General features: G+C 41.7%; 1 protein-coding gene across 2 annotated transcripts in view; it reads right to left on the reverse strand.

The window, feature by feature from the left end:
- Positions 1 to 1,807: 1,807 nt before the first annotated feature.
- Positions 1,808 to 22,852, reverse strand: part of sap130b (Sin3A-associated protein b) — a 69,614-nt gene continuing 48,569 nt past the window's right edge. For both annotated transcript variants that reach the window (XM_063046206.1, XM_063046205.1), the window contains exons 19-21: positions 19,755 to 19,858; positions 10,983 to 11,096; positions 1,808 to 3,305 (exon numbers count right to left, since the gene is read on the reverse strand). In XM_063046206.1, coding sequence (XP_062902276.1) covers positions 3,147 to 3,305; positions 10,983 to 11,096; positions 19,755 to 19,858 — 377 coding nt within the window. In that variant the 3' untranslated portion in view covers positions 1,808 to 3,146. The remainder of the gene's footprint in view (positions 3,306 to 10,982; positions 11,097 to 19,754; positions 19,859 to 22,852) is intronic.

Here is a 22,852-nt window from a genome sequence, read left to right on the forward strand (position 1 = left end):
TGAGACAACAGCAAAATGTATGTCAAGCTGCTGTTCATCAATTACAGATTAGTGTTCAACACTATGATCTCCTCACCACTAATCAACAAGCTTGAAAACCTGGGCTTTTGTATGTCCATTTGCAGCTGGAACCTTGAGTTCCTCATTGGGAGACCACAGTCCATACAGATGGGTAATAACATCTCTTCCTAGCTGACAATTAACATAAGCAACCTAAAAGATGTCTGCTTAGCTCACTGTTCTACCATCTCTACACTCATGACTGTGTGCCTAGGCACAGGTCAAAGGCAATCCATAAATTTGCGACTGACACCACTGTTGTTAGCAGAATCCAGATGGTGATGAGGTGGTGTACAAGAGTGAGATAGATTAGCTGGGTGAATAGTGTTGCAATAACAACATCACTCTCAATGTCAGCAAGACCAAGGAACTATTTGTGGACTTCAGCAAAGGGAATTATGGAGTACACGCACCAGTCTTTATTGATAGGTCAGAAGTGGAAGGGTGAACAGCTTCAAGTTCCTGGGCATCAACATCTCAGAGGATCTATCCTGGATCCAGCACACTGATGAAATCATGAAGGCGGCATGCCAGCTGTTATAGCTCATTAGGAGTTCGAGGAGATTTAGAATGTCACCAAAGACTCTTGCAAATGTATTCACTTGTATAGTTGAGAGCATGCTGATTGGTTGCGTCACAGGCTGGTACAGAACGCCAGTCCTCAGGATGACAGGAGGCTGCAGAGAACTGTAGCCTCAGCCAGTTCTGTTATGGCACAACTCACCTTGCCAAAGGCCAACTTCAAGTGGCACTGTTTCAAGGAGGCAGCATCCATCATTAAAGACCCCTCACTATCTGGGACATTCCCTCTTTGAGTAACTACCATCAGAGAGGTGGTAGAGGAGCCCGATGACCACACTTGGTATTTTAAGAACAGTTTCTTCTCCACCACCACCATTTTTCTGAATGGTCTATGAATCCATGAATACTACCTCATTTTTCATTTTTTGCACGTTTTTGTACTTGTAATATTTATGCCTTTGCACTGTACTGCTACAGCAAAACAACAAATTTCATGACGCATGTCACTGATAATAAATCTCATTCTGAACCTGGAAATGAAAAACTTAACAAAGAAGGAATGTTTGATCACTCTGGGCTAGTACTCAGTGGAGTTCATAAATATGATCTCATTGAAACCTACTGGATACTAAAAGGCCTGGATCAATAGGACATGGGGAGAATGTTTCCATTAGTGGAAGAGTCTCAGATGTGACAGCACAAGCTCAGAATAAAGTGGTGTATCTTTAAAACTGAGAGGAGGAATTTCTTCATTTGGAGCGTGATGATTCAGTCATTGTGCAGTCATTGCTATGGAGCACTGTGGAGGTCAAGTTATTGGTGTATTTTAAGGCAGAGATTGATTAGTACAGGGGTTAAGGGCTAAAAGGTGAAGGTGGGAGAATGGGACTGAGAGAAAGAAATATTAACCATGAATGAATAGTGGTGCAGAATGGCCCAATTCTACTCCTACATCTCAAATTAGTTAAAAACAAGAAATTCAAATAGTACATATATTTTGTCAAGGCACCACAAGTTAATAAAACAGCTGCAAAGAGTGGATTATTTTCACAGCTTGAGTGTTAAGTTTAGCCAACTGTGATCAATTCAAAATTCTCTGGAGAGTTGAAAACTAACAAGGTATGTGACGTGTTCACCATTTTGTCACACTACCAGCTCTGGAAAATAGAACACACATACGTAAGATGCAAATTATGTCAGAGCTTTCTGTTTCCAGTCAGGTTTATGCAGTTGGTATAAAAGCTTGCACTCTTTATTAATGGATTTTCAAGTGATTATGTACAAGAAACTGCATCACAAACTACAAACATCTCACACAAGATCACCACACACAAGAAAAGCAGCCCAGCTTAAATACCTTCTTGGTTACAGACACTGCTGGTCCAAACACCAAACACATAATGTGGAAAGAAGTGATGGAGGAGCAAAAAAAAAGCCATGTTTTACAAAGACTCTTACCAAGAATCGTGCAACCTTCCTTTTAAGTATAAAAAAAACTAGTAATTTCACTTTATTAATAATTTCTGATAGAAAGATGACATGGTTAGAATTTTAACCAATATACAGGAACCTGGAGTGGAACGATACTACAACTGCACAGTGCTCAGTCAATTCACCATGGCCAGGAGCAGCACAGAACAAAGCCACACTGCAACAAATTGACAATTCTTTTACAGTCCTTCTGGAAACTAAAGATACAACGAGGCTCACAAGTATGCAATTTTGATTAGCATACACCCCACTTATTCCCAAGATGAAAATATTAATATTTTTTAAGGGAACTTCTTTCTTTTTCTCATTGAGAAAATATTCAAACAGTTCTCGAATGGCTCCTGTCAGTCAATGCGGGGGCAAACACGAGTTAAGTTTTGCAAGTGCCAAGAATCACATTCTCAAAGATGCTTGCCTCATGTAATTGTAAAGGAAAGCATATGCTTTAAGAGACCAGCAAAATCAGATTAGCTGTTTTCACAAAGGGGTTCCCTTCTTCTGTTGGTAAACTGACAACTCTGGCTGCTGGACTTGGATCATTCTTCCATTCTAAGCTACAGCCAGCCTCAACAACTGCAGCTGACTGGGGTTGCTAATCACAAACACCTAGATTTCTTCTAACTTCTCGCCACTGTAAACCAATATTGGTGATGAGGTGCTGCTAAATTGGAACTAATGAATCACTACCCCAAACTCATTACCTCAAAGATTAAAAGAAAATTAACGGGAGAACTGCCTGCCAATCTGTTTTTTCTGAACGAGGAACATCAAAGGAAGGAGGAGGAGGAAGCCATGCTATTTAACTTGATGAGCAAGTTAGTCAACACTGCAGTGTGTAGTCAGGTTCAAGAAAAATCAAACTCACTTTTTGCAGGTTGTCACAATTTTAGTGGGATTCAACTGATCAACAATGCTGAGACTGTGGGTATTTCCAATTACTGCCATCCACACCACAGCAATGTTCATGTTCTGTGGAAACTATCCATCACCTGCAAACATTGGCTTTATTAAAATATCAAACTAAACATTTATACAGTGGCTTTAAAATACAGTTACTACCCAAATTTGAGACCTTAGGACTTCTCTTTTCTTTTCAATTTGGACACCTTTTTGACGGTTCCATTTTTGTTGAGGAGTTTTAGGACTCGATCCTTGTGATCCAGAACCTTCATCATGGTATCTTTGGCTTCAGTGATCTGGTCTATAACCAGTTTGCAACGCTGCATGTTCCCCTGTGAATAGAACAATGCAGAATAATGTTACAGCAAATTAGATACTATTAGTTCCATTCTCACCAAAATGCTCCCAACTGACTGGGGACAGATCAAACCACACTCCATGGGCAGGAGGTGTACGGCTTTGTGCACTTTGCTTTGCCAGGGTCCCAGTGCTAGTCAGGTGTATGTATTCATGCTGACTGGTCAGGTAAAAGAATAGACAAGAGATTCTGCAGATGCTGAAAATCCAGAGCAACGCACAAAATGCTGGAGGAACTCAGCTGGAGAGGAATGAACAGTCAACATTTCAGGCTAAGACCCTTCATTAGGACTGAGCTCTTCCAGCAACTGGTGTGTTGGTCAGGAAAAATAGCTTTATTTGAATAATCCAATTGGGAAGAGGCTTTGGTACTGTGATAGTGTGATGCACAAGGTCTGCTCTGTGGGCTGCACAAAGATCCATTCTCTCAGCAATTTCACATCATTCACTTATTTATTTCTTTTGACTCAAGTGCTTCAGAACAAAAAAGAACCAGAGAGGGTGAGGCTATGAGGCTGGAAGTGGTCAGTGGAGGGGGCAGCTGGGAGGGAAACAGGTGGGATTCCATTGCATAATTTAAACAATTTTATTTGTGAAACTGTATATACATTTTAAAACAACTTTTTAAACTAATAATAATTAGCTTATGAATGGGCCTCAAAAATATTTCACATTGTCCTTCTGTCCCTCCCAACTAAAAGGTTGTGTACTACCAAGTATACAGGACTAAAACAAATAACGATAATAAGTATTACTGCCTCAACCTCCTCCTTTCCAATAAAGTCAGTGCTGTTCTGATCTTTGACCTCATCCTCTTAGCCCTCAATTCTCATGTAGATTTTGTATTTCCATGTCAGTCATGAATTTCTTTTAAGGACTACACCCACAACACTGTCGACATAGTGAACTTTCAAAGATTTGCAACCGGAGGAAATTCCTCCTTACAATTTTTTTTTAATCCTAAAACACTGCTCTTTAATTTTGTAACTTAACAACTTCTGTCTTGCACTGTACTGCCCCAAAACAACAAATTTCATGGTGTGTCTGTAATAAGGAATACAATTCTGCTAACCAATTTTATATTCTCCTACTGTGAAATATCTTCACAACACCCCTCTGATGACCCTTCTCAAAATTAAACATCTCAATGGGATTGCCGCCTACTCTTCTAGATTCTCGGTTTGCTTTTCCTTTCTTCTAAAACAATTCCCAAGAATCAAGTCCCCTAGATGTGACATCACAAACCCTGCATGGCTGTTACAAAGTTAATGCACCAACACTTTGCATCAAGAGTCTACATTTTTCCTCCAGTATCTTTCTTTAGTTACTTACATCCTATCTTTGTGTGTTCCTTTGAGTTTCTAAACACTATGTAATTTTAATAAAACTGTTTTCTATTCTTCCCAAAGTAATACATTTCCCCACTACCCATCTGCCACATGCTTGCCCATGTCTATATTCCACCTTACTGTCTTTGGTCATTTATAAACGTGGCTAAGCTATACTTGGTCCCCTAGTTCAAATCATTAGTACATAAGTAGTGAGGCCACTAGTACAGCTGGTTAACCCCCTCTTCTTCAGTGTGCTGCCATCAACATTATTTGACACTTTTTATGTGGCACCTCACCGAATGCCTTTTGATTTGATCCTCAAACATTAACAGTTTCTCCCTCTACAGATGCTGTCTGACCTGCTGAGTGTCTCCAGCATTTATTTCAGATTTCGCAATGTTTGATTTTTTGTTTTAATTTTCAAAGGACAATTAATGTTGGTTTGTGGCTCCCAACTTCCTCTGTAATCCAGTGAATTGTAAACAGGATTCATACTATTAGTACACAGTTGATGCAAAAAGGATTAATGAGCACTTTGAATTTGACTTTTCTCATAAAAAATGGTAAATCTGAAGCATCATGTGTTGTCAAATTTGGGACCATCCAGTTCAAAGTGCAAGACTATCTTATTAAAGTTAAGAATTTTTACCTCAACAGAAATGACTGCATATATACCTATCCACCAACCACAATATTCCTGCTCCAGGACATACTTTATCTAACTACGTGATACAGCCTCCTCAATTTCTTTACATTCTGCGGACAGATTTAACTGGCCATTTTTAAGGTGGAGATGGATCAACATTAGTCGTCTGATACAGAGCGCCATACTAGGCTTTCTCTGAGACGAGGTAATAAACACTGATGTGGACTGCAGTCTAATAAAGGCCAGATGGGGTTAAGACAGCCACTTTCTTTACCTAAAAGATATTAAGTAATCAGTTCAGTTTTGACAACAAATCTGATAAATTAAACGTTTTTTTTTAAATCTAGTTTAAGCTATTTCTCTCTTATCCCCCTAAATAATCTTAATTCAGATCCATAGTTTGGCATTACGGCATTAAAACAAGTGCCAAACTCAGCCACTACATTGTGGCATGTAAGCAACATCAGCAAGAATAGCAAATCATTGTGTTAGTTTGCCTGGTCCTTTTACAGGGTGGTTAAGAATCACAGTGTTACAGACCAAGAACAAACTAGGCTGAGGACCTCAGGTTTCATTCCCGAAAGGATGTTAGTGAACAACCAACCAACATCCTCTGTAAGGAAATTAATTACTGCATTTAATTTTTCCAGCTGTCATGACAGGACTTGAACACTTGCCTGTGGACAATCAATCCACACCACCAGACTGAGAGTCAAGGTGACTCACCATTGTGCTAACGTAATCTGTTATCACACTGAGATGGAGCTAAGGGCAGCAGTCGTGTTATAGTTTGGACAGGAAGCAATTGTAGTGATACATAATTAGACCATAAGACATACGAGTACAATTAGGCCATTCGGCACATTGAGTCTGCACAGTCATTCAATCATGGCTGATTTATTATCCCTCTCAACCACTTCTCCTGCCTTCTCCCCATAACCTTCCATGCCCTTACTAATCAATAACCGTTCAACTTACACTTTAAATATACCCAATGACTTGCTCTCCAGCGCCATCTAAGGCAATAAATTCCACAGATTCACCACCCTCTGACTAAAAAAAATCCTCCTCCTATCTGTTCTAAATGGACATCCTTTTATTCCAAGGCTGTGCTCTCTGGTACAGGATTCCCCCGGTGTAGGAAACATCTTCCCCATGTCCACTCTATCTAGGCCTTTAAACATTCGATAGCTTTCAATGAGGTTCCCCCTCATTCTTCAAAACTTCACTGTACACAGGCCCAAAGCCATCAAACATTCCTCATGTGTTTATCCTTTCATCATTCTCGTGAACCTTCTCTGGACCCTCTCCAATGGCATCACATCCTTCTTAGATAAAGAGCCCAAAACTACGCACAATACTTCCAAGTGAGGCCTCACCAGTGCCTTATAAAGCCTCAGCATTACATCCTGGCTTTAATATTCTAGTCCTCTCAAACTAAATGCTAACATTGAATTTGCATTCATCACCACCTACTCAACCTGCAAATTTACCTTTAGTGAATCCTGCACGAGGGCTCCCAAATCCCTTTACACCCCAGAATTCTGAATTTTCTCCCCGTTTGGAAAATAATCCACACCTTTATTCCTTCTTCCAAAGTGCCTGACCACACACTTCCCTTTACTATATTCCATCTGCCACTTCTCTGCCCATTTTCCTAACCTTCTGCAGACTTCCAGCTTCCTCAACATTACCTGCCCCTGAACCTAGTTTGTATCATCCACGAACGTGGCCACAAAGCCATTAATTCCGTCATCCAAATCACTGACATATAATGTGAAAAGAAGCAGTCCCAACACCAACCCCTGAGGAACACCACTAGGAACTAGCAGCCAATCAGGAAAAGATCCTTTTATTCCCACTTCCTGCCAGTCAGCCAATCTTCTATCCATGCTACCATCTTTCCTATGGGCACTTGTTTAGCAGCTTCATGTGTAGCATCTTATCAAAGGTCTTCTGAAAATCCAAGTAAGCAACATCCACTGACAGTCCTTTGTCTATCCTGTCTGTTAGTTCCTCAAATAATTCGAACAGATTTGTCAGGCAAGATTTTCTCTTAAGGAAACTATGCTGACTTCAGCCTATTTTATCATGTGCCTCCAAATCCCCCCAACGCCCCCTCCCCCTTTTTTTCCAGTGGTCTGATATCCATTCTGGCTTCTCTTTTACTCTTTATACACCTGAAAAAAAAAACTTTTGGTATCGTCTTTTATATTATTGGCTAGCTTACCTTCATATTTCATCTTTTCTATCCTTATTGTTTTTTTAGTTGCCCTTTGTTGAATTTTAAAAGCTTCCCAATCATTTTTGCTATACTGTATGCCCTCTTTGCTTTTATGTTATCTTTGACCTGCCTTGCCTGCCACAGTCGCCCCATCTGTCCTTTAGAATACCTCTTCTTCGGGAGGAGTCTATCCTGCGCCTTACAAATTTCTCCCAGAAACTCTAGCCATTGTTATTCTGCCATCATCCCTGCTTGTGTTCCTTTCTAATCAACTTTGGTCAGCTCCTCTCTCAAGACTCTGTAGTTGCCTTTACTCCACTGTAATAATGATACATCTGATTTTGGCTTTAAACCCTCAAACTGCAGGGTAAATTCTATCACATAATGTCACTGACTCCTAAGGCTTCCTTTACCTTAAGCTCCCTAATCAAATCAGGTTCATTACACAAAATCCAAAATTGCCTTTTTCCTAGTGGGCTCAACTACAAGCTACTCTAAAAAGCCATCTTGTGGGCATTCTACAAGTTTTCTCTCTTGGGATATAGCGTCAAAATGATTTTCCCAATCTACCTCCATATACTGAAATCTCCCCATGACTATCATAACTTGCTCGTTTTACATGCATTTTTTATCCCCCGTTGTAATTTGCACTCCACATCCTGGCTACCGCTTGGAAGCCTGTAATCTAACTCCCATCCAGGTCTTTCGACATGCAGTTTAGCTCTACCCACAGGGATTATACATCTTCCAGTCCAATGTCACCTTTTTCTAAGAACCTGTTCCCATCCATCCCCCAACCTCCAAATAGAGCCACCCTGCCACCCTGCCCCCCACCTACCTGTCTGTCATTTCAACACAATATGTATTCTTGGATGATAAGCTCTCAACTATGCTCTCAGTAATGCCCACAACATCACACCTGAATATCTCTAACCTCACTACAAGATTATTTACCTTATTCCGTATACTGATGCATTGAAGTATAACACCTTCAGACTTTTCAGCACCCTTTTCAATTTTTTCCCCATGTTACCAGCAGTTTCATTCTTATCTCTTTCTAAACTACACACTGTATTTACTCGTATACCAACAACCCCATCCTCTGCACTACCACTCCAGTTCCCACCTCCTTGCCAAATTAGTTTAAACCTTCTCCAACAGCTCAAGCTAAGCTGCTCACAAAGATATTGGTTACCCTTGAGTTCAGGTATAACCTGTCTTTTTGTAAAGATCACACCTTTCCCAGGAGAGATGATCTAGAAATTTTAAACCTTGCCCCGGCATCAATTCCTCAGACACACCTTCATCTACCAAATCATCCTACACATATCCTCATTGGCATGTGGCACAGGCATCAATACAGAGATTGCTGTCCAGGAGGTCCTCCTTTTCAGCTTTCTATGCAACTCCCTATATTCTCTGTTCAAAACCTCATCTCTTTTCTTATGTGTGGTGTTGGTACCACGACTTCTAGCTGTTCATCCTCCCCCTTTAGAACACTGTGGACCTAAACTGAGATATGCCTAACCCTGGCACCTGGAAGGCAACATACCATCCTGATGTCCCTTTCATATCCACAGACATTCACATGACGAATAATGTCAATGTCATCTTGGAGGTCCCAGGTGTGCTGGTTTCCATTATCCTACCTTGGTGATGCTTTACCATAGGGAGATCGATCAATTCAGCCCATATCTGGAGGTTGCCTAGAATTAGCCAGTTCCAACAATACATTTAGCCATCTAGTCAGTTGCAATAACAGATTTAAATTCTTCTCTTTCCTGCAGCTTACACAATTCTAGCCTTCAAATTCCATAAGACCACAAGTTATAGGAGCAGAATGAGGCCATTTGGCCCATCGAGTCTGCTCCACCATTTCATCATGGCTGATCCATTTTCCTCTCAGCCCTAATTCTGCCTTCTCCCGGGATCTCTTCATGCCCTGACTAATTAAGAATCTATCAACCTCTTCCTTAAATATATCCAATAACTTGACCTCCTCAGCCACCTGTGGCAACAACCCCAGATTCACCACTCTCTGGCTAAATTAGCGTCCCTCTATTCTGAGGCTGTGTCCTCTGGTCTTCGTCACCACAGGAAGCACCCCCTTTACATCCACTGTATCTAGGCCTTTCAGCATTTGAAAGGTTTCAATAACATCCCTCCTCATTCTTCTGAATTCCAGTGAATACAGGCTCAGAGCCATCAAACGTTCCTCATATGAGAAGCCTTTCAATCCTGGAATCATTTTTGTGAACCTCCTCTGGACCCTGTCCAATGTCGGCTCATCTTTTTTTTAAGATAACAGGCCTAAAAACTGCTCACAATACTCCAAGTGATGCCTCAAAAATCCTCAACATTATATGCTTGCTTTTATATTCTAGTCCTCTTGAAATGAATGCTAACATTGCATTTGCCTTCCTCACCACCAACTCAACCTGCAAATTAACCTTCAGGAAATTCTGCACAAGGACTCCCAAGTCCATTTGCAACTCAGATTTTTGAAATTTCACTCCATTTAGAAAATAGCTTATGTTTTTACTTCTTCTACCAAAGTGCATGACCATACACTTCCCAACACTGTATTCCGTTTGCCACTTCTTTGCCATTTCTCCTAATCTGTCTAAGTCCCTCTGTAGCCTCTGCTTCCTCAACACTACCTGGCCTTCCACCTATCAACGCATCGTCCGCAAACTTGGCCACAAAGCCATCAGTTCCATCATCCAAATAATTGACATATAACGTAAAAAGCAGTCCTAACACAGACACCTGTGGAACATCAACCAGAAATGACTCCCTTTATTCCCACTTTGTCTCCTGCCAATCAGCCAATGCCTTATCCATGCTTGTATCTTTTCTGAAACACCACAGGCTCTTAACTTGTTAAGCAGGTTTATGTGTGGCACCTTGTCTAAGGCCTTCAGAACATCCAAGTACACAACATCCTCTTTTGTCTTTTCTACCTGTTATTTCTTCAAAGAATTCCAACAGTTTTTTTGTTTGTGATTTGTCAGGCAAGAATTTCCCTAATCATGCTGACTTTAGCCTATCTTATCATGTGCCTCTAAATACCCCGAAACCACATTCTTAACAATCGACTTCCAACACCTTCCCAACCAATGAGGTCAGACTAACTAGCCTATAATTTCCTTTCTGCTTCTCTTCCTTCTTGAAGAATGGAGTAACATTTGCAATTTTCCAGTCCTCCAAAACCATGCCAGAATCTACTGATTCTTTAAAGATCATTACCAATGCCTCCGCAATCTCTTCAGTCTCTTCTTTCAGCACCCTAGGATGTAGACCACCTGGTCCAGGTGACATCTACCTTCAGACCTCACAAACTGCAGAGATGGGGCCTTGTATATATCATGGGCCAGCACTTAATCTGCTCCCAGCAATGCATGGCTGGGATGTCAGCTCCACAGTTTGCTCATATAGGGCATCCACAAACCTGGATCAGCTCACTGATTCGATGCATGTCATCATCTGCAGCTGCTTTCTTCTTTGGAATCAGCCCTTCCTGTAATGAAGCCAATCTGTTGTACACATCATGTTCCAAGCTAGTCTGTAGAGTTCAGAAAAAGAAAAAGATTAGTGAAAAGGACTGAGCTCAAATTCCAAACTTTTTCTTAGTAATCTGCAATGAGTAAATACTTGAATGTTATGATACCCAGTCAGGAAACAAATGAACAGAATCTGTTTTAGTTTAAATTTCCTTCCCTCTCCCCACCCTAGTTCTTAAGCATTGTAAATTCTAGGAAACCTCTAGTATAATTTTCATAGACATTATTAATGCATGAGCCTTGAAAGTAAACAGATAATTCTTAATGCCCTTTATGTGGAAATTAAAATCCCACTGATGTTTCTTCTGTTAAGTGGTTATATTCACTGAGCAGATAACGCTCAATTGTATTCACAGCTCCTCGGGAAATGATCGAATGCCAGAGCAGACTCAATGAGCCGAATGCCTAATTCTGCTCCCAAGTCTTATAGAGCCCATGCCTACATGAGCAAAGGCCTTGTCAAAATTCAGTCAAAGACAAAGTGACAAGTAGCAATTAACCAACAAGCACCAGGTACTTTACCATAATATTTTTGATATTTAGTTGTCACTAACACTGCCATTTTATGGTTCACCACCAAGCAGAACTCAGCTGGACCAGTTGTGCAGGGTCTCCCTTCTCAACATCCATGCAGGCATGTCAGAAGCATGATTTTTCACTTGTCTGGGTGAATGCAGCCTCAACAGATCAGAAGTTAAACAGTAGCGAGGATGAAGTATCCTGCCTGATTCATCAACCTAACTATTCACACCTTGAGCACTGTGGATGCAGTGTGCACCATCTACAAACTGCACTGCAGTTATTTAAAAGAGCACAGTACCTCCCAACATCACAGCCTCCATTAGCCTTCCCTTTCCTTTGCCAAAAATTATCCTTTACTTCAGGATCAAAGAAAGCATCAGCTTTTGTGTATTTAAAGCACCTCCCCACCTTGCCCTGTCACCTTTCATAATAACAGCTTTGTCACTAAGACTGAAACTGGTCCTGACTCACCACTGTTTGTGATCTCAACTATAAATGATTTCATGTAATCATCTGTCAGACATCTAGCATCATGAAACAAATAGAATTTGACTTCTGCTGACATAACTTACTCACAGATCAGCATGAACAATGCACCAGAGCTTCCCGAAGATAATATTGTACACAGTATCCAGTACCATTACAGCTACGTTCAGCAAACACTTAGTTAACAACTTTTAATGAAGGTCACAGCTGACAACCAAATACAAAGATCATTCTATTTACAGAGCTCTACTGGTAAATTTAGATCCATGCACCCACTACAGCAATGGGTCTTTTATCATAATGCAATGATGTAGAGTCTGGTGTGCTTCATGAGAAGGTATCTAGTAAACACATACCTCAGCTACTTTCCATAAACAGCAAAATTGGCAGATGTTTGGTTTATGCGCTGGAATATCTTCAAATACATTTCAGCATAACTTCTCCCTTTGGTATCAAGTTACAGACAGTATACTGGAATTCCTTGCGTGTGCTTCCAGCATGAAATCAGACTCAGCAGCATCCTACAGTCATACTGATGTCAGTCTTATTTGATCACAAACTTCTACAGACACACTGTTGAAAGTATCCTGACAGGTTACGTCATGCTCTGTTTCAGCAATTCAAATGTCCAGGAATACAAGCTACAGAGAGTAGTGCATTAACCAAACAGATCACAGGCACATCCCTTCACATCATCGGCAGCACCTATAAAAGATGCTGGCTTAAGGCAGCAAAATCTATCGAAGATCCTCACCATCTACTTGCAGCTACCATCGAGCAGTAAGTCCCAGACCACCAGGTTCCAGCACAGCTACTTCCCTTCAACAATCTGGTGCTTAATCCAACTGGCAAAACCTTAATCACCACTATAATTTAGTAAACCTATGGCTATTCTGATCACCATGGACTAAAATGGACTGTTTTAAAAAAACTGAATTACATTTCTACTTGTAAAATTTGCGTATAATCTACGTTTAACAAGTTTTTCTTATGAATGCTGCTTATTTGATGCTATATGCCTGTGGCACTGCTACAGACTAGTTTTGCATTATCACCTGTGCAGATGACCATAAACTCTACGTGGAATCCACCAAAATATTTCAGAGGAATAAGTAGCAAGGCATAGAAATTCACTGGAGCCAGGAAACAAAGTGATGATGAAAAGAGGTTTTGCAGGAATTTCATACAAGTCCTCCTCGCAGCGATATTCCGTTGCACGTGTAGCTCAGGGAACTGGGAGTGAGTGAATAAGCCCTGCTTACGAGAACACGCACAGAAATTTTCTCCAGCATGGAGAAAGTAACTCAGCCAATCAGGAAGGCTACGGATTACAGAAGATGGAAGTTGTTAGGAAAGACACTGGGGAACAAACATAGAAACCAGGTATAGGGATGGTGGGTAGCGATTGGGGCTTTAACAAGATATGAATCAAGCATTTTGGGGTGCAAATAGGTAAATAAAATTTATCTTGAATGACCTAACAGTAGATTGATTCCAAATTATGCAAGTATATTTCCAGCCGTTTATCTATTAAATCTCTGGTGCTAGTTAATAAAACCACTCTATTTTCTGAGTTGTTATTTTAAACTTCCTGTAGAATCACCACTATTTATTTGAAAGCATAAATCAATAACCCCACCCACCCTGGATGTTCTCCTATCCCTCTCCCAACGAGCAGGAGATACAAAAGCCTCAAAGAAAAGCTCTTATCCCACTGTTATCAGATCTCTTAAACAGATATTGAAATGTACTCGTGGCCTCAATCTACCTCATTAGGATTGTACACTTTATCATTTACCTGCACTGCACTTTCTCGGTAGCTTTTATGCTTAATTCTGCATTGTTTTGTTTTACCCTATTCTAGCTCAATGCATAGTTTAATGATATGATCTGTATAAACAATATGCTTTTGGGACCGCCTGGTAAAGGAAGCCTAGAGAAAAATACTATTAACAAAGACAAAGTCTCACTCCAAGCAAGGACTGGAATTCAATTGTAAACAAAGTGGGAGAGCGGAAACCTGATTGGATGAAGACTAACCAATCAGGAGGGATGGAATACAGGGGTATAAATACTACCAGTCTAGATATGCCCAGACTTCAACACTGAAGGATGTCAAAGTATGTCATCAAAACACCAGTTATAATCAAACCTGTACTCCGCTTGAAGCCAGAGAAGAGTTTATTCGTAATATGCATACAAGCTTTTCACTGTATCTTGGTACATGTGACAATAATAAACTGATACCAATAAAAGGTCAGATTAATTTAACTCTGTCTATTTTAATGCAAAGAGTATCATGAACAAAGGGGATGAGCTTAGAGCGTGGATCAGTACAGGGAGCTATGATGTTGTGGCCATTACAGAGTCTTGGATGACTCAGGGGCAGGAATGGCTACTTTGAGTGCCAGGCTTTAGATGTTTCAGAAAGGAAAGGGAGAGAGGCAAAAGAGGTGGGGGAATGACACTGCTAATCAGAGATAGTGTCACATAGAAACATCGAAAACCGACAGCACTATACAGGTCCTTCGGCCCACAAAGCTGTGCTGAACATGTCCTTACCTTAGAAATTACCTCGAGTTATCCATAGCCCCCTATTTTTCTGAGCTTTATATACCTGTCCAGGAGCCTCTTAAAAGACCCTGTTGTATCCACCTCCACCACCGTCACCTGCAGTCCAATTTCACACACTCACCACTCTCTGCATAAAAAAAACTGACATCTCCTCTGTACCTACTTCCAAGCACCTTAAAACCGTGCCCTCTCATGTTAGCCATTTTAGCCCTGGGAAAAAGCCTCTGGCTATCCACATGATAAATGCCTCTCAACATCTTATACACCTCCATCAGGTCCCCTCTCATCCTCCGTCTCTCCAAGGAGTAAATGCCGAGATGACTCAACCTATTCTCATAAGCCATGCTCCCCAATCCAGGCAACATCCTTGTAAATCTCCTCTGCACCCTTTCTAGGGTTTCCACATCCTTCCTGCAGAGAGGTGACCAGAAATGAGCACAGTACTCCAAGTGGGGTCTGACCAGTGTCCTATATAGCTGCAACATTACCTCTCTGCTCCTAAACTCAATCCCACAATTGATGAAGATCAATGCACCAGATGCCTTCTCAACCACACAGTCAACCTACGCAACACACATCAAAGTGCTGGTGAACGCAGCAGGCCAGGCAGCATCTCTAGGAAGAGGTACAGTTGACTTTTCGGGCCGAGACCCTTCGTCAGAACGCTTGCTGCGTTCACCAGCAACTTTGATGTGTGTTGCTTGAAGTTCCAGCATCTGCAGAATTCCTCGTATTTGAGTCAACACGCAGCAGCTTTGAGTGTCCTATGGACTCGGACCCCAAGATCCCTCTGATTCTCCACATTGCCAGGAGTCTTACCATTAATACTATATTCTGCTATCACATCTGACCTACCAAACTGAACCACTTCACACTTATCTGGGTTGAACTCCATCTGCCACTTCTCAGTCCAGTTTTGCATCCTATCAATGTCCCACTGTAACTTCTGACAGCCCTCCACACTATCCACAACACCACAAACCTTTGTGTCATCAGCAAATTTACTGACCCATCCCTCCACTTCCTCATCCAGGTCATTTATAAAACTCACGAAGAGTAGGGGGGTCCCAGAACAGATCCCTGAGGCACACCACTGGTCACCAACCTCCATGCAGAATATGACCTGTCTACAACTACTCTTTGGCTTCTGTGGGCAAGCCAGTTCTCGATCCACAAAGCAATGTCCCCTTGGATTCCACGCCTCCTTACTTTCTCAATAAGCCTTGCATGGGGTACCTTATCAAATGCCTTGCTAAAATCCATATACACTACATCTACTGCTCTACCTTCATCAATCTGTTCAGTCACATCCTCAAAAAATGTTAAATCCTTTTCAATGCCACCATTAACTTTACAGCTTTATAACCAAACTCTGTCCAAGGTCCAGATGATGCCTTGGGTACATCAGTGATATTCTTCTCTATCAAACTGGTCTCCCCTCTCTCTTATTGGTCTCTCTCCCTCTTCCTCCTATGTCCTGCCCCATTGATTGGTCTCTCTCTCTCTCGCTCTCCCTGTCTCCTACAAGTTTCTCTGTCCTACTTATCTCCTCTTCCCCTATTGGTCTTTCGCTCTCTCTCCTGTTTGTCTTTCCAACCCACCCTCTCCCCATCTCCTATTGGGATCTCTCTCTCTCACGCTCTCTCTCACTCACAGCTGCAGAAAAGAAGGAAGTCATGGAAAGATTGCCTACTGACCGTCTCTGTGGGTGGAAGTTAGGAACAGGAAGGGGTCAATAACTCTACTGGGTGTTTTTTTATAGACCACCCAATAGTAACAAGGATATCAAGGAGCAGACAGGGAGATAGATTCTGGAAAGATGCAATAACAGGGTTGTCGAGGCAGGAGGTTTTATTTTCCCCAATATTGATTAGCATCTTCCTAGAGCAAGGAGCTTAGATGGAGAGGAGTTTGTTAGCTGTGTTCAGGAAGGTTTCCTAACACAATATGTAGATAAGCCTACAAGAGGAGAGGCTGTACTTGATTTGGTATTGGGAAATTAACCTGGTCATGTGTCAGGTCTCTTGGTGGGAGAGCATTTTGGAGATAGTGATCACAATTCTATCTCCTTTACCATAGCACTGGAGAGGGATGGTAAAGGAGACAGAATTGTGATCTATCTCCTTGTCTATCCATAGGTACAGACAAGTTAGGAAAGCATTTAATTGGAGTAAGGGGAAATATATAGCTATCAGGCAGGATCTTGGAAACATAAATTGGGAACAGATGTGCTCAGGGAAATGTATGGCAGAAATGTGGCAAGTGTTCAGGGGATATTTGCGTGGCATTCTGCATAGGTACGTTCCAATGAGACAGGGAAAGGATGGTAGGGTACAGACACCATGGTGTACAAAGGCTGTTGAAAATCTAGTCAGGAAGAAAAGAAAAGCTTAGAAAAGACTCAAAAAACTAGGTAATGATAGAGATCTAGAAAATTATAAGGCAAGCAGGAAGGAACTTAAGAATGAAATTAGGAGAGCCAGAAGGGGCCATGAGAAGGCCTTGGCGAGCAGGATTAAGGGAAACTCCAAGTATGTGACGAGCAAGAGGATAAGACGTGAGAGAATAGGACCAATCAAGTGTGACAGTGGAAAAATGTATATGGAACCAGAGGAGATAGCGGTGGTACTTAATGAGCACTTGCTTCAGTATTCACTACAGGAAAGGACCTTAGCAATTGTAGGGATGACTTATGGCAGATTGAAAAGCTTGAGCACATAGACATTAAGTAAGAGGATGTGCTAGAGCTTTTGGAAAACATCAAGTTGGATAAGTCACCAGGACTGGATGAAATATGCCCCAGGCTACTGTGGGAGGTGAGGGAAGGAGATTGCTGAGCCTCTGGCAATGATCTTTGTATCAATGGGGATGAGAGAGGATTGGAAGATTGCAGATGTTGTTCCCTTATTCAATAAAGGGAGTGGAGATAGCCCAAGAAATTAAAGACTAGTGAATCCTACTTCAGTGGTTGATAAGTTGATGGAGAAGATCCTGAGCGGCAGGATTTATGAACATTTGGAGAGGCATAATATGCTTAGGAATAGTCAGCACGGCTTTGTCAAAGGTAGGTCGTGCCTTACGAGTCTGATTGAATTTTCTGAGGATGTGACTAAACACATTGATGAAGGTAGAGCAGTAGATGTAGTGTATATGGATTTTAGCAAGGCAGTTGACAAGGTACCCCATGCAAGGCCTATTGAGAAAGTAAGGAGGCATGGGATCCAAGGGGACTTTGCTTTGTGGATCCAGAATTGGCTTGCCCACTGAAGGCAAAGAGTGGCTGTAAATGGGTCATATTCTGCATGGAGGTTGGTGACCAGTGGAGTGCCTCAGGGATCTGATCTTCAACCACTTCTCTTCGTGATTTTTATAAATGACCTGGCTGAGGAAGTGGAGGGATGGGTTAGTAAATTTACTGATGACACAAAGGTTGGGGATGTTGTGGATAGTGTGGAGGGCTGTCAGAGGTTACAACGGGACATCCATAGGATGCAAAACTGGACTGAGAAGGGGCAGATGGAGTTCAACCCAGATAAGCTGAGGTGGTTCATTTTGGTAGGTCAAATATGATGGCAGAATAGAGTATTAATGGTAAGACTCTTGGCAGTGTGGAGGATCAGAGGGATCTTGGGGTCCGAGTCAATAGGACACCCAAAGCTGCTGCGCAGGTTGACTGTGTGGTTAAGAAAGCATACGGTGCATTGGCCTTCATCAACCATGGGACTGAGTTCAAGAGCTGAGAGGTAATGTTACAGCTGTATAGAACCCTGGTCAGACCCCACTTGGAGTACTGTGCTCAGTTCTGGTCACCTCGCTACAGGAAGGATGTGAAAACTATAGAAAAGGTGCAGAAGAGATTTACAAGGATGTTGCCTGGATTGGGGAACATGTCTTACGAGAATAGGTTGAGTGAATGTGGTGTTTTCTCCTTGGAGTGACAGAGGATGAGAGGTGACCTGACAGAGGTGTACAAGATGATGAGAGGCATTGATCGTGTGGATAGTCAGAGGCTTTTTCCCAAGGCTGAAATGGCTAACACGAGAGGGCATAGTTTCAAGGTGCTTGGAAGAAGGTACAGAGGAGATGTCAAGGGTAAGTTATTATTGTTGTTGTTTTTTTTTAAAAGCACAGAGAGTGGTGAGTGCTTGGAATGGGCTGCCGGTGACGGTGGTGGAGGCAGATACAATAGGGTCTTTTTAAGAGGCTCCTGGATAGGTAGATGGAGCTTAGAAAAATAGAGGGCTATGGGTAACCCTCGGCAATTTCTAAAGTAAGTACACGCTCAGCACAGCATTGTGGGCCAAAGGGCCTCTATTGTGCTGTAGGTTTTCTATGTTTCTATTTGGATATGCACATTTGGAGGATGAGAGCTGACTTGATAGAGGTGTACAACATTATACGAGGCACAAAGCAAGTGGCTAGTCAGAGACTTTATCCTAGTGTGGAAATGGCTAATATGAAGGTGTGTAATTGGAGGAAAATATAAGGGGATGGGAGAAGCAAGTTTCTTTTATATAGAGGGTGGTAGGTATGTGGAACACCCTGTCTAGGGGCATTTTAAAAACTCTTAAAGAGGCACATACAAGATAGAAGAATGGAGGGCCATGTACGAGGGAAGGATTAAATTGAAGGTCAGCACAACATCATGAGCCGAAGGGCCTGTATTGTACTGTAATGTTCTATGCTCCATGTTCTGTTACTTTTCAGAAAAAAATCTATTTTTCAGAAAACAGAACTATTTCCAGATTTCTGTTCTGATAAGATTAAGCACAGATACATTGAGCAACAGCAAAACTTAGAGGAAATGGGACAGATGAGACTACTTTAACACACAGCATAGGCTTGATATGCTAAGTGGCCTTCTATATTTTAAGAATAGAACAATAGAACTTCTTGCAATACGAAACATAAGATAAAAGTGGAAATTGCTATTGATACTTTGGCAATAAAAGACACTATTTTTTCAGAAGTCTGTGAAAAACAGACATCATACTTAAGCAACGACTATAAAATTGGACCAGGTGCTACACACCTAACTGCTTGCAATGTGCACAAATATGCGGCTTCACCCAACTTACCAACTGCATGAGTTGTGCGGCACAGAGATGTACTTTCCAACCCTGAGCCTTGCAGACAATTCCTTTTTGATTGGCTATCTCTTGTAGCGTGGGCTTTTTCTCCTCTAGAAGTAAAGAGAGAGAAGGCATCAATCCAGGATTACTGTGCAGTGAGGAATAAATCAACCAACCAAAACGTTACAAGAGATTTTATGTACTTTCAGAGACAAATACAAGTTGCATTTGATCAGTTAAACTCAAGAATCCTCAAGTGAAAAGAAACAGACTAGGCCTAAGCACCTTCTAAAATTATAGTCAGAGATCTCCCGAAATCGCGTATCAGAGCATTATTGCTCTCCTAGTTAAAATGTAGAATTGAAAAAAGAATGACATTTAAATAGCAACTTACATTTTCTGCCCAAAGACTACACAAGCAACAAATTACTTTGGCAGTAATTTTTCACATTTATCGAACATGGCTCAAGTAGCAATTTTAGTAGAAAGTTGTGTGTTTAAGTCATAGTCCAAGACTTCTAGCCCAACTGAACCTTCTGACCAATGATGGTGGAAAAGGGAGTGTGATGTCTCTGGAGGGACTGTTCGTTCTGTATGCAGTTCGTTTTGTACAAATGTCACTTCCTGTTTATAATCTGTATCTACATCATTTCCTTCACAGTTTAATTCAGATTTCAACTTGAAGCGCACACAGTAGAAAGATATCCATCTCCATCCACTCTTTACTTGCCCTTGAAGCAGCAATATCTGAGTCTTAAGCTTTCTTAATATTGGTAAGCATTAGTAAATGTACTTTGGAAGAAGTATTAGGTTTATCGTTCATCACTATTAAGCTATTGTTTTGCCAGGAGTTCGTTCTAGTCCATGGCATAACTATCTGTGTATAACCTTGTTTAACACTGATCAGGATTGACAATATTGGCATATTCAGGCATATGTCAATTCTGTATTGAATCTAATATGTGTTTACTTAACTTTTTGAAACCACAAAGTTATCATTAAAAACACTGAAGAAAGCTTCTGGCTGGGGTGATTTTTGAGAAGGTCCCTGTCTAGCTTTGTACGCAATGCACTGGAAGGGCAGTAGAGGGAGTATTTGCATGTAATATGTAAGCTTCAATGTCTGTTTCAATGGTTCAAATGGATTTAAGATGCACTTGTTTTGACAAACATTTACCAAAGCCACCAATCACTGTTTTTTGGGTTCTTGTTCTGCACCCAATAGCTAAACATCTTCCTATTACAGTGTAAAACAAGGTCTACGTTATACCCTTCATTGTTCAGATGCCAACTGACAAAATTACCAACAATATTAAATGTTTTCACAAGCTAACAGTAGAAGTAAAATGATAAGCATTTACACAGTTTAGTTTGTGCCTGTAGATGGCAGAATGACAATACAAGTACAGGTGTCCCCAACTTTTCGAACGTTCGCTTTACGAAACCTCACTGTTACGAGAAACCTACATTAGTTCCCTGTTTTCGCTAACAGACGGTGCTTTCACTGATACGAAAAAAAGCAGCGCGCGCCCCGAGCAGCCGCTCTCCCCCGGATTCGGAACTGCATTCTCACCGGCATTGCTTAAACATGTGCCTGTGAGCAGCCGTTAGCAAGATGAGTTCTAAGGTATCAGAAAAGCCTAAAAGAACTCGTAAGGGTGTTGCACTTAGCGTAAAACTAGACATAATTAAGCGTTTCGATCGTGGTGAACAAAGCAAGGACAAAGTGAGTTTGGCTTGTGGAAGTTGACGAAGATGATGTTGAAGAGGTTTTCGCATCCCATGACCAAAAAACTGATAGATGAAGAGCTGATGCAATTGGAAGAGGAAAGGATAACAATTGAAACCGAATGCAGTAGCGAACAGACCGAAAGTGAAGTAGTCCAGGAACTGAACGTGAAGCAACTGCATGAGATTTTCGCTGCAATGATAAAGTACGACTTTATTTTTGAAAGGGTACGTCGGTTTAGGGCATATTTGCAAGATGGTTTACAAAGAACTGTATGATAGAAAAATGCGCGAGGCTCAGCAGTCAAGCATACTGTTGTTTTTCAAACCTGCCACATCGCCACAGCTGACGACAAACCTCGATCTTTGACGTCGAGGCAGGCAGAGATAGAAGAAGATGACCTGCCTGCCCTGATCGACGATGAGATGACACCCCTATGTCCCACCACCCCAGTGGCCGCGGACAGATACCGATCCGCGGAGAATGCAGCGGTAGCCGGGAGGCACCCAGCACGTCTTTAAGAAAAAAAGCCGAGGGGGGACTTCCGGGTCATCAAGGGAATGGCGGCGTAAGGAAAAGGTCTCTCGACAAAAAAGAAGGTAAACTGCCCCAAAATCGAATTTAGACAAATACTTAATATTGCATAACTATATTAATAAAAGGGGCAAGGATGATGTCTAAGAACAAGAATAAAAAGTCCGCTCTGAAGGCTGATAAACATAAAGAGACGCAGCAAGGCAACGGGCCTAGCTCCCCCACAACAAGCCAGGACGGAGATAATGAGGGGGAATCGGTGACTCTGTCTTTGATTCTCGGAGAGATTCGCGAGTTCCGACAAGATAACAGCAAACAGCTGGAAGATATTAAAGGAGAAATAGTAAAAACTAACTCGCGGATAGATAAAGCCGAAGCGAGGATTGTTGGAATTGAAGAGAAGCTACAAAACGCAGAGGAAGTGATAGCAGAAATGCTGGAGCTACAAGACCAACTCCAGTGGAAACTAATAGATCAAGAAGGCCGCTCGAGAAGGGAAAATGTGAGGATCTACGGAGTTCCCGAAGGAACCGAAGGTAAACCCGGATTGGTGATTCCCTTCGTGGAGAAGCTGCTTAGAGAGAACCTTGATATACCGGCCGCAAAAGACCTACAGATAGAAAGGGCTCACCGCGCGTTGGCACCACAGCCTCCGGCAGGCGCCCAGCCCAGATCGATTCTGATCAGATTTCTCAATTACAGAACGAAGGAAAAGGTGCTTAAACGGGCATGGCAAAAGAAAGGTTTCATGTGGAACAACTGCAAAATCAGTTTAGACCACGACTACGCATCGGGGAGTCTTGCCAGACGGAAGGAATATATGGAAACACGGAGAGTCCTG

This window comes from Mobula hypostoma, chromosome 4 (genome assembly GCF_963921235.1).
Source record: "Mobula hypostoma chromosome 4, sMobHyp1.1, whole genome shotgun sequence".
Classification (NCBI taxonomy): Eukaryota; Metazoa; Chordata; class Chondrichthyes; order Myliobatiformes; family Myliobatidae; genus Mobula; species Mobula hypostoma.